General features: G+C 39.6%; 1 protein-coding gene across 1 annotated transcript; it reads right to left on the bottom strand.

The window, feature by feature from the left end:
• LOC122927406 (derriere protein-like) lies at nt 1-2,540 on the bottom strand. Its single transcript, XM_044279223.1, has 2 exons — nt 2,288-2,540; nt 1-812 (listed from the first exon to the last, which is right to left on the bottom strand). The coding sequence occupies exons 1-2, from the start codon at nt 2,538-2,540 to the stop codon at nt 1-3; spliced, it is 1,065 nt and encodes a 354-aa protein (XP_044135158.1).
• Nucleotides 2,541-12,015: the final 9,475 nt, after the last annotated feature.

The raw sequence follows: 12,015 nt of genomic DNA, 5'->3' as shown, positions 1-12,015 counted from the left end.
TCATTTGCAGCCACATTCATCCACTACCATATCTTCATAATGTCTTAATACAACATTGTCATTGTTGTCATAATAGAGCATGGAGATGGGTGAGAGCTTAGTTGGAGCACAGCAAGGCAAGGGTGTTACTTCTGGCTCTATAGAGTGCACCAGTGTCTGCAAGACCGCATGGTTGGTGCCCTTCAACATCTCAGTCAGTGGATAGGGACACTCACCATGGCAGTAGTTAGCCATGTAACCTCGAGGGGCAATAACCCAGTTTTGCCAGCCAACATCCTTGAAGTCAATATATAGTCTCCTCTTTTTGCAAATATTGCTGGGAGTTGGCAGTGAAGGTTCTGGGCTTCTCTTGATACGTGCTGTTTTGCAACTGGTTGGGTCAAGTGAAACGGTGAGCAAAGAAGCCTGGATGAAGGAATGGATTTGCTCACAAGAGGAAGAAACATGATTTGCCATGCTACTATTACCATCAGCAAATATTTCCAGAACGAGTCCCATATTGTTCTTTCTGTTGGTCCAGTCTTGAGTCACCTTTGTAAGGTTGAAAGAAAGAGACTTATGATGAAGTTGGAATGACTGGGCAAACAAAAGTTTCCTATTGGTTTTGTGGTCTCTCATGCTCTTTAACGCCATGTGCAAAGGACGATACAATCGAAGCTGGAATTCCTGCCCTTGATACCTGTTGTGCTTAAATTTCATCTCCAGTTGTCCAAGTGTTAATTGTTCTTTTGTTTCCATTACAGAAAGGTCAAAGAAGAGGTGTTTTTTGAGGCATAATGGTCCAGGAGACATGTTGCTGGAGCTTAAAGGCCCTGTGAATGAAAAATAAGCAAAATAATACATTAGCCTACTTAATTCATTTTATTAATAAATAGCACATTTTAATTTGTAATAGAATATGTTAATACAGGCATCAGTGAGCCTCTTAAAGGGTTGTTCCATTAAATTACTATGCAATGAATAGGGCATTGAAAATAAGGTATTACAATACAAAAATAAAAATATTGCTTAGTTTTTACATTTTCTTCCCTGGTAGGACACTTGCTATATTTCTCCTGCGTTCAATGATGGACTAATATGCTCAGTAGCCTTCCTGCTCCCTTTTCCTCCTCTGTGCTGACCTAAGGATCCCATAGTGAAGCAAGGGAAAAAACCCAGAACTTGCATTTATTCCTACATCTAAATTTATAGAAATGCATATCTATCTCTCAGACAGTGGAGAATGGAATTTTGGGGGCATTACATACCATATGTTTTTGTAAGAAGAAGCCGCTGCTGCGTGAACGCTCTATCTAGGCCATGGGCCTTCACTGTACATCATTGCAGCTCAGCCCCATTGAAGTGAGTGAGGCTGAGCTGCAATACCAAGCACAGCCTCTATACAATGTGCGGCGCTGTGCTTGGTAAGCTGTGGGAGCCGGCTGCGTTCACCAGAACTCATATGCACACACATACTTAGTAGTCGATTATTTTAATATTCTTGTGGTACAGTATCTTTAAATGGCTTCAAGTAAGATGAAAGCAGTAATGTAGAATAATGTAATCCTACAGACACTGGATACTGTTGGGACATATTGGACAGCAAAATATTTTATTAACCCGTTTAAAAAACTACGGCACCCTTAACACTGGTAATACATACTAGGACTCGGTTAAACGCCAATAGTATAGCTATCAGCCACAATCATCTCGTTTAGTTAACACAAAACACCTTAATATAATTTTAAACTCTCCCAAGGCACAAGTGATACTGCAGGGGGGCATATTCATGATGGGGGCATACTTGTTAGCTTTCATTATAAGGACAATTTGGGCTTTAAAAAGGACTATCTACCTACAGCTATGAGTAAACACCTAAAGTTTTTTTTTTTTTTTGCTTATTTCAGTGAAAGTAGCCTGGAGGTTACCTGGCCTGGAGTTGCGACTGGCTGCAACTTTTTGTGACATTTTTATAAATTAAAAGCAAGCTATTGGCAAAACCTAACTTCTCACTCCACTTCTGAAGGTAGCATGAGAAGGTGCAGCTCAGATAAAAGTCGCTAAATTTGCGAATCTTACCACAAAATGTTGCATGTCACATCACTTGCAACATTTTTACTCCACAAAACTGATGTAGCAGATGTGATAAATCTCCCCCTATATATATATATATATATATATATATTCTCAATAAATGTCAGTTTAAATGTAAAAAATATATACATACAATTACTATTCCCATTGTAAGTGAAATTTTGATATCATGCAATTATTTCACATATATTCATTTTTCATATTTCCAACTTACCTTGATCTCTGTAGGATCTAACAATATTTCCAGGTACTTGAAATCCCTCCATCCTACATGGATTGTCTGCATTAACGCCCTTCTCAAAAATTTTCCACAGGGTCTTCGGTACAGGACCTGGAGCAACAGGTTTCGGTCGTCCATTTAATCCCAAGGCTTTGAGAAGCATCCTCTCCTGGAATGGGAGCTCAGAGCAGTCAACCAGCAAAAGATAGGATAACAGAATAGAAAGAAACAGCACAGATGTGTCCATGGTGATTTCTGTCAGTGGTCTACTGGCTTGGCTTGGAACCCCTTCCTAAATACTCCCAAAAACAGCCATGTGTGAAATTTGTCAGCTAGATTGAGCCAGGGGAGGTGTTAACAAGTCATTGTCCTATCTCCTCCTTTTTTATGTAAATGCATTCCAGGAGCCCATTTCTAATTCTTAAAACAAAGACCTATTTCATAGTCCCTGGAAATTCTTTTACATATATTCACATTACTTTCTGTAATCAACCCCTCCCCTCACATTAAAAATAAGGTTTCCTGATAATGTATCAGTTTAGAAACTCATGCCAGTTTACACAAAGAATATGTTCGGAGATTGACATTTACATGCAAACATATGTGCCATTTGATAGTACATATGCAGATACCAAACACAAGCTTTGGATGAATATGCTGCAGAGCTTTATTAAGGGGTTATAACCCAGCGGAAAATTAAATAAATTAACAAAACTTTTGATTACATTTTTGCCATAATAACACATTTCTTCTGTAATATACTTCATTAATGCATTTTGTATTTTTAATATACTCCCCCCTCCCCAAAGTGCACCTTTCCCTGTGCGCTAAAAAATGTATTTTTCTGTATACAGCTGACTTCTCAGTGGTGTACGGAGTACAGGCTCTAAAGTTTATGAAGTGCATGGAGTGCATATTGCTGCTCCTGCCCGTGCCCCCTGGAGGTTTACCAAATGCTAGCTTAGCACATGGGTACCCTGTAACCATGTGCTATGCCAGGATTAGCTGAGCGGAGCGACTTCTGCTTTTGCCTGCTTCGCTAAGTTAAGAGCTGATATGCAGTTCTTTTAGATTAGCGAAGCAGGCAAAATATGGAGTCGCTCCGCTCAGCTAATCCTGGCATAGCACATGGTTACAGGGTACCCATGGGCTAAGCTAGCATTTGGTAAACCTCCGTGGGACATGGGCAGAAGCAGCAATATGCACTCCGGCCTGTACTCCATTCCCTGCGTTCCCATTTATAAACTGTGAACTCTGTACACCGCTGACAAGTCAGTGGTATACAGAAAAGTGAATTTTAAGCGCATAGAAAAATCTGCGCTTTAGGGAAAAGGCTATTGAAAATACAAAAAGCCTTAATAAAATATATTGCAAAAAAATCTTATTATGGCATTAGGGACATTTTAACAAAAAAGTTATCAAAAGTTTAAATACTCCCAAACAGCTGGGGTAACCCATCCCTTAAGAAAGCACATGGAAAGAAAGTCCAAAAGTTCATAAAAGTGTGGGGGGGCACTTCATCGTTTTTACTGGGCAAATGGACACCGCTGCTGGACAGCTGGGCCTTTTGTAGTTGATTTACCCACCGTTCCCAATGAGACAACATGAGGACAGTCTTCTAGAATGTTCTGAGGTGAGCTCATGCCACAGTAAACCCTTAATATAACGCAGAGAAATAAATCTATGGGCAGAAACATCTGATGAAATTTACAATTATCTGCCCACCATCTCCAAGACAAGCACCAGGTTGAATTGCTACTCTTGTGTTCTGCATGTGGTATACAGAACAAGATGGATCTCCAGTCCAGGAGAAAGGATATGCACCACCTGTAATCCATTTCAGCATGTTAACTGCTGAAACGTTCTAATGCGTAAGATCTTGAGATTTTGCTGCATGTAGGGTCAGGCTGGCACACAAGGGCACTAGGAGATCCTCTAGTGAGCCCAGTTTGTTTCATGGTAATTGACCCTAAGCTGACTAACATTTCTTGTTGATTCACAAATGTTCTATGAGGCCTTGTTGATGATATCTCCTACAAATACAATGATAACAACAAAAAACTATGAAACGATTCAAATGGATGTGTACACGTGCTATAATGATGGATGCCAGGTCCTGGGAATCATCTCCTCTGATCGGCCTAATGAAACTCACTGTAACACTGACTACATGGATAATTATTTTTAACCAGATGTGTAGTGCAAGAGTGTGGATCTGCGGTATGGATTTGTTTCTACCCAGTAGACCAGGGATCAGCAACCTTCGGCACTCGAACTGTTGTGAAACTACAACTCCCAGCATGCTCCTTTGACTTCTGTGGGAGTTAAGAGAACAGACACTCTAGTGTGCATGATGGGAGATGTAGTTTCACAACACCTGGAGTGCCGAAGGTTGCTGATCCCTGCAGTAGACCATAGACTTGATGAGTAGACATGCATGCATAAATAAACATTCACATCTGTACGTTGTCTTGAGGTCCCTTTACATGGGACGACACAGCAGCAGATTGTCAGGAAGCGATCTTCTCCACAGTATGGTGAGGAGTGATCGCTAATGCCATTGCTCGTCCGCATACAGACTAGTTGTATGCCAGCATTACACAGCATGATCTGCTGCCAGTAAATGACCATTTTTGTGTGTGCACAAATGATCGAATTACCTGATGAATGACTGTTTCACTAATTCATCAGGAAAATGGCGGTACATTTACACCGACAGATAATCGCTTACTAGTGTTCCTATGAATTCTAGTTAGCAATTAGCTTTGGGACTCTCGGCCCATGTAAAAGGGCCCTTTAGTTTAAAATCATAACTAGTCATACCTGCCGGTGCAAAAAAACAATGTAAGTGATCTCAGAGAAGACCACATTATTAAACAAGCCTTATTATGATGATAATAATTGTTTCTTCTATAACAAAGTACTTCTACATGGAGATGTAGAGCTAAAGAAAGGGCCAAATGGAGGCCTTTTTACATGTGGCAACAAATCGTCTGATCATTTGTACAAACATTTGTTTCCAGTCATTGCCCAGTGTAAACATGTCCAATAATCACACAAATGTAATTATGCAGATATTAAAGAGCATCTGTCACCATGGTCAACCCTATCAAACTAGGCATACTGTATGGTAGGTTTGCTGATGGTGACTAAAATGGGCCCTTTTTATCTGCAATCAATATTACCGATGCAGAGAAATTCTTAACTTTAGCTATACAACAGGGATCCATAATATGGTTGTGAGAAGACGGCTGAAGTCCACATTAAGACATCTGTGTATGGGAGCTGTTATTTACATGGAGCTCCAAGGACAGGATTGGATCGCTTCAATGGTTATGCAGGTTGCCTTTGCCTTTTTTTTATGCATTTACATTTAGAATTGCTTACCCAGAAGTTCAATGTCATTTATAATATTAGCTATCTCAGCAGAAGCAGCATTTACCAAAGAGAAACCTAAATTCTTTGTATTTGCGATGAATAGTTCCACTAACTGATTTTGTTTTTGTTTATTTGGGCCTAGAATGTCAAAAATGGAATGAGGTATTGAACTCTAGCTTCAGTTTTATCTGCATTTGCAAACTGAATTCTCGCCTTGAATACAACTTTATGCCAACTACGGAACACAATGAAAATTCTGTAGAAGGGAATTGGCTAGAATGAGCACCTTGGTCGGGGAATAAGGATTTCTGACCTCCAAGCCTCATAATGGTCTCAACTATTGATTAATATCCTTGGCTTGAGAAGCGTAGTGGGCTGTGGCATCTGCTTTGGTTTTGGCACTAGTTCCCATGGCTTCCCCACTATCCTTCCATAGTAGGCACTGTAAATAAACTAGGTTTAGTAGGTCCTGTAAAGCCAACTGGTGCCTTACTTTGCCCATCCACCAGACAACAGAGATAAATAGATTATATTTTTGTGCTAAGATATTAATGTTAAATCTTAATTTATAGCAAAAGGAGATTGGAGACCTTAGAGATGATTGGTGAAAATGCTTCATTTAAATACGTAGAGGTGGTAGTGTCTAGGAGTATGAAGGATAACATTGATCTAGATATAATCTCCTTGATCCATAGATTGAGAGGGGAAATTAAGATATGGAAAGGGCTTCCATCACCCTTAGCTTCTCGGGTGGTTGTAAAATGGTTGTATTCCCCCAATATTTTTTTTATTTCCCCTCATTTTACAGTTGAGTTGGATCTACAGTTCTGGACTAAATCTTCTGAAATTATAAGAATTTTCTTTTTCATTTTTTTTATTTTTTTATTATTTCTCTCTCCCTTTTGGGTGGCGTGAGGTGGTGGGTGAGGTTGGGATATATATATGTACTAAGTGTATTTATGTAGTAACATTTATTAGAAAAATAGTAATAAAAATAACTAATGGAAGCAGTTGGATATAAACACCTATGAAATATCTCCTATTGCTTGTTTGGTTCAATGTTGACCCCAGGTATGGAAGCATCTTCTGGCAAAGAACAGCTTGCCGGGTCTCTCTACATGCCAGAATCTACATGAATTAACAAATAACCGCTGCACACAGACAGATGCCGATTCTTGGCATATTTCCGCCAGTCCCCATTATAGTTAATGGGGCCTGATGGCATTCTTGTAGCTTCCGGCAATGCTGGATCCAGGGAGACCCGACAGGCTGTTCCCTGCCGAAACTAGCCTACCATATTTCCCAAACGCCATTGTGAAAGTAGCCAAAGAACAATCCATGTTGCATAGGAAAAATGTACTGTAGTAAAATGTAATAATGTCTAGAAATATGTTATTTGTCAATTATTTTGTCATAATCACAATGTTTCCTGTATGTTTGCTGACAGGAGGAGGGTCAGAATCAGGCAGATCACTTCACACATTATGATGCTCCTTTACTATTTAATGACCACAGAAGCAGATACTGTATCTTCCTAAATATATGGTGATGGAATTATCAGTTTTATAAGATGAATTTCCTTAATAAAGAAGATGTTAATTTGTTTGCAAAGAAGGATGTAAATGAGTTCCCCTATTGTTTCTCTGCCAACTGTTAACATGTCACTTTCATTGATACTCACCATTTCTGGGTCTTGCCCTGCTGTGGAGTGAAATTTCACACCTGATAAGAGCCTCCCAGGCTTTTAAGAGGTGTCGGAATTGTGACTACCCAACTGACGCAATCCAGCCACTTTTACAAGGCTAAGCTGCTCGTTGATCTTAATGTGAAACTATCACCTTTCATTGTTTTGAGCAAACACAAACTGCTCTCTCTTCTTGTAATGAGGTTTTTAGTATGCTTTTGAAAACTATCATTGCTCTGTACACATTCCTAGGATCCGTTCACACTAGTCATGGTGAGTTCAAGCATGCAGATTATTGATTCAAAGGAATTTCAATAATCTCACAATGTAATACACAATACAGGTGAAACTTGAAATATTAGATAATCGTATAAAAGTCCAATTATTTCAGTAATGCAAATTAAAAGGAATTGCATTACTGCAGCTTAAAATTCGAATTTTATGAAACGGTTAAATATTCTAGGCTCAAAGTGTCACACTCTAGTAAGCTAATTAATCCATATCCCCTGAGCAAAGGGGACCTCAACATTGTGACTTTGGGTTTTCATAAGCGATAAGCCATAATCATCCAATGTATAACAAATAAAGGCTTGAAATATCTCACTTTGCATGTAAAGAGTCTATCTCATATGTTAGTTTCACCTTTTAAGTCGCATTACTGAAATAAATGAACTTTGCACGATATTCTAATTTTCACTACGAGTTTCAGTGAAAGATAAAACTATGTAAGGGAAATTGGTTGTTTATGCATAAAGATTTTATAATTTGTCTACTTAGTACATTAACCACCATTTTAATTAGCTAATATGCTGAAAGTCAAACCCCCTGTGATCTGATATTGATGGCACATGCTGAGAATAGGCCATTGGTATCCAGATCCAGGAAAACTCCTTTAATTATTTTGGCAGCTGGGGATAATTAGAGGGTTATCCCATCTGGCACATATTGATAGGATATTCCATAAATGGTAGATATGTGCGGGTCTCATCTCTGGGACCCACCCTCAGGATGAGCAATAAAACTTTGTTGTAATACAGTACGGAGCGGGAGCTCTGTACAGTATTAGAATGTATCTGCTGAGATGAGATGAAGTTATTACTTTGCGAAGTGGTACTTTGTAACCAAACCCGAGTTCGGTATCAAGTTTTTTTTACATTAATAATTAATTCACAAAGTTATTACACAAAGCCTCGCTAGACTTCGTGAAGTAATAACCGGCTCATCAGAGCCAATACATTCTAATACTGTACAAGGCTCTCGCTCCGTACAGTATTACACCGAAGTTTTATGCGAATCAACTTCGGATGAGGCATCCAAAGTCGATTTGCTCATTCCTAACCCAGCCCTATCTCCAGAATGGGGCCCCAAAGTGAACACCACGCACACTAGACAACCCTCATGCACTACTGTGCCATAAATGTGCTGGATGAAAATACCCCTTTAATAGCCCATTACAAAAATTATATAACATGCACATTTGTTTCATCTTCAACCATTGAGGACCAAGCTAACTTTGACCTAAATGGCCAGATTTTTTTTCTATTTTTGTCCTACACTGGCCAGACTCAGTAGATTTATGTCAGCCACCCTCTCTGTTTTCTGTGGGACTACCCAACTACTGTATTTAATATATGAGGGGGCTTCTTGAATATCCCCTGATAGCAGATGTTGGGGGAGATAAGGATGGGGCACATTGGGTTTCAACTGCCCAATACTAAAAGAGTATTATGGCCACTAAAAAAGTGTTTCAAGCAATAAGATGATGATTATTATTATTAAGAGTACTTTACATAATGTCAGAAAAGGAAGGTGAAAGAAAATTATAAGGGTCAGCTGAATTATTAAAATAAGCATATGCTGCAGGACATGAGTTAGACCTCTTTCACACAAACTTATATTTTTTCCGTTTCCGTCCCGTTTTTGCGGTCCGTATGTGGAACCATTCATTTCAATGGTTCTGCAAAAAAAAAAAAAATGAATGTACTCCGTGTGCATTCCGTTTCCGTATTTCCCTACATCTGTTCCACTAAAAGATAGAACTTGTCCTATTATTGTTCGCAAATAACGTTCCGTCGCACCATTCAAGTCAATGGGTCCGCAAAAAATACAGAATGCATACGGAACACATCCGTATGTCATCCATATTTTGCGGATCCATGCCCACTTTGCCCATGTGTTTACTGTTTACAAACATTACAGTACATTACAGTAATGATTAAACATTTTATGTTTCCATTTGCGATCAGCAAAAAACGGATCGCATACGGAAACCATACGGAGATGTTTTTGCGGAAATACCAAACGGAAACATAACGTAAACAAAAAAAGGAACAGCGCATCCGTGAAAAACGGACCGCAAAATTCATACAGTCGTGTGAAAGAGGCCTAAGTCTGAGTTCACACTTCAGTTATTTAGTCAGTTATTTTGATCAGTGAACCAAAACCAGTGATGGGTCAAAAACACAGAACCGATGCAGATCTTTCCATTATATCTTATCTCTGAGTGGGCTTCACTACTGGTTTTGTCTCACAATCACTGATGGAAATTACTGACCAAATAAGTAAAGTGAACTGAGCCTAAGGGCTCATTCACATAAACGTGTGCTGCCTGTTGCCATATTGCGGCCTGCATTTGCAGATCCGCAATACACGGGCACTGTTCCATGTGCATTCACTTCAACGGGTCCCCAAATCCGGAGATGCGGAACGGAAGCACGGAATGGAACACTACAGAAGCACTACTGAGTGCTTCCTGGGGTTCCATTCCATGCCTCGACACCGCAAAAAGAGAGAACATGCTCTATCTTTTTGCGGAACAGACGGATCGCGGTCTACAGCACGGGCTTCACAGGGTTGTGTGAACAAGCCCTTAGGCTAATTTCACACCAATGTTTTTGCTGGATCTGTCATGGATCAGCAAAAACGCTCCCGTCATAATAATACAACCGCCTGCATCCGTTCTGAACTGATCAAGTCTTATTATCTCTAAAATAGCCAAGACGGATCCGTCATGAACACTATTGTAAGTCAACGGGGGACGGATCCGTTTTCTTTTGTGTCAGAGAAAACGGATCCGCCACCATTGACTTACATTGTGTGTCAGAACAGATTCGTCTTGCTCCTCACCAAATCGGACAGAAAAAACAAAAGTAAAATTGTAAATTGTATCACATAGCTAAAATAATTTTTATATTTCACATATTTGAATAAACAGAGGGACAGTGCCACCTATGCATTTTCTGCAGACCTCACATTATTCAATAAAGGAACCAGCTCTGAAAAAGAAATTGAACTCAGCAGTAAAAGATGTCCTCAACCTTACTACCCACTAAAAACAAAAGATGCATGATATTAATCTAGAGCAACCCCCCACTGAACTCTACCCATCAGTCACTAAGGAAGGATGCTGTCAGAGATGTTCCCTGCTGACACCACAGGACACCAGTAGGTCATGTTTCCATTGCATCCTTCTTTCCACAGCTTAGCCATGAAAGCCAGAACAGAATACACAAGTCACCAATGTAGACACATTTTAAAATCTGGATGGTGATGGGGAAATAAAGATATGCTCTTGAAACTGAACTGCTCCATAGTGGGCATTGCAGAACTCCAATGGTTTTTATTTTAATGGGCAACTCTGAGTAAGAATACATTTTCCATTTCATGTTTTACTGGTATTCATTTTTTGTGTTGCCTGAAAAAAGGGGACCGATGCCTTATTCCATACCGTGAGCTGTTAATTGCATATATTGGCCAACATATACTAACCTGAGTGCACCTGGGCCTTGTTGCAAATGGTGCTAAAATTTGGTGCAGTTCGGGACACAGTGATGCATCTATATTAAGCAATATCTACTGCGTCTAGTACAACATGGCGGCATGACTTAGTGGGAAATGGACGCGGCCTTAAAATCTCCAAAATTTGCCACAATTCTGACAAAAAATTCTGTTAATATACATCACTGCTGAGATTTGACGCTAAAAAGAAAACAAAAAAGCTTTAGTGAAGTATATCTTTTAAAATGGGGAGGTACCACCCAATGAGATCCATTACCAAGCATTTAACTGTAGAACTAACCAATGTAGGTATGGTTCCCCATTGCGGGATGGCCAAATTGCAGGACGGAAGAGGACTCCTAGTACTTAGGGTCCACAATCAATAAATTATGTAGCTTGCACCGCACGCCGCCAAATTAAAGTTATGACTGTTATATAAGGCTAGCAAGTCAATCACACCTGTTTGTCACTGTATTGTCAGTAATGATGTAGTGATGAGCAGCCTTCTTGTTGAAACACGTGTTGTTCAAGGCTGCTGACCTATCGGTCATCCCCTCGCTTCTGCTTAAAAAGATAAGTTTCTGAACTATCTGATACTTTGCTACATTAGATGTAGTCCAGATGGATTACACCCAAGAGTGCTTAAAGAGCTCAGTTCAGTCATTCCTGTGTCCCTGTTTATAATTTTTAAGGATTCTCTAGGGACTGGTACAGTGCCAAGTGATTGGCACAAGGCAAATGTGGTGCCTGTATTCAAAAAAGGATCTTGGTCCTCCACAGGTAATTATAGACCAGTTAGTTTAATTTCTGTTGTGGGAATTTTTTTTGAAGGACTCTTAAGGGACTATATACAGCAGTATGTGACTATAAATAATATTATAAG

This window comes from Bufo gargarizans, chromosome 1 (assembly GCF_014858855.1).
Source record: "Bufo gargarizans isolate SCDJY-AF-19 chromosome 1, ASM1485885v1, whole genome shotgun sequence".
Classification (NCBI taxonomy): Eukaryota; Metazoa; Chordata; class Amphibia; order Anura; family Bufonidae; genus Bufo; species Bufo gargarizans.
This window is presented reverse-complemented; position numbering and strand designations above follow the sequence as displayed.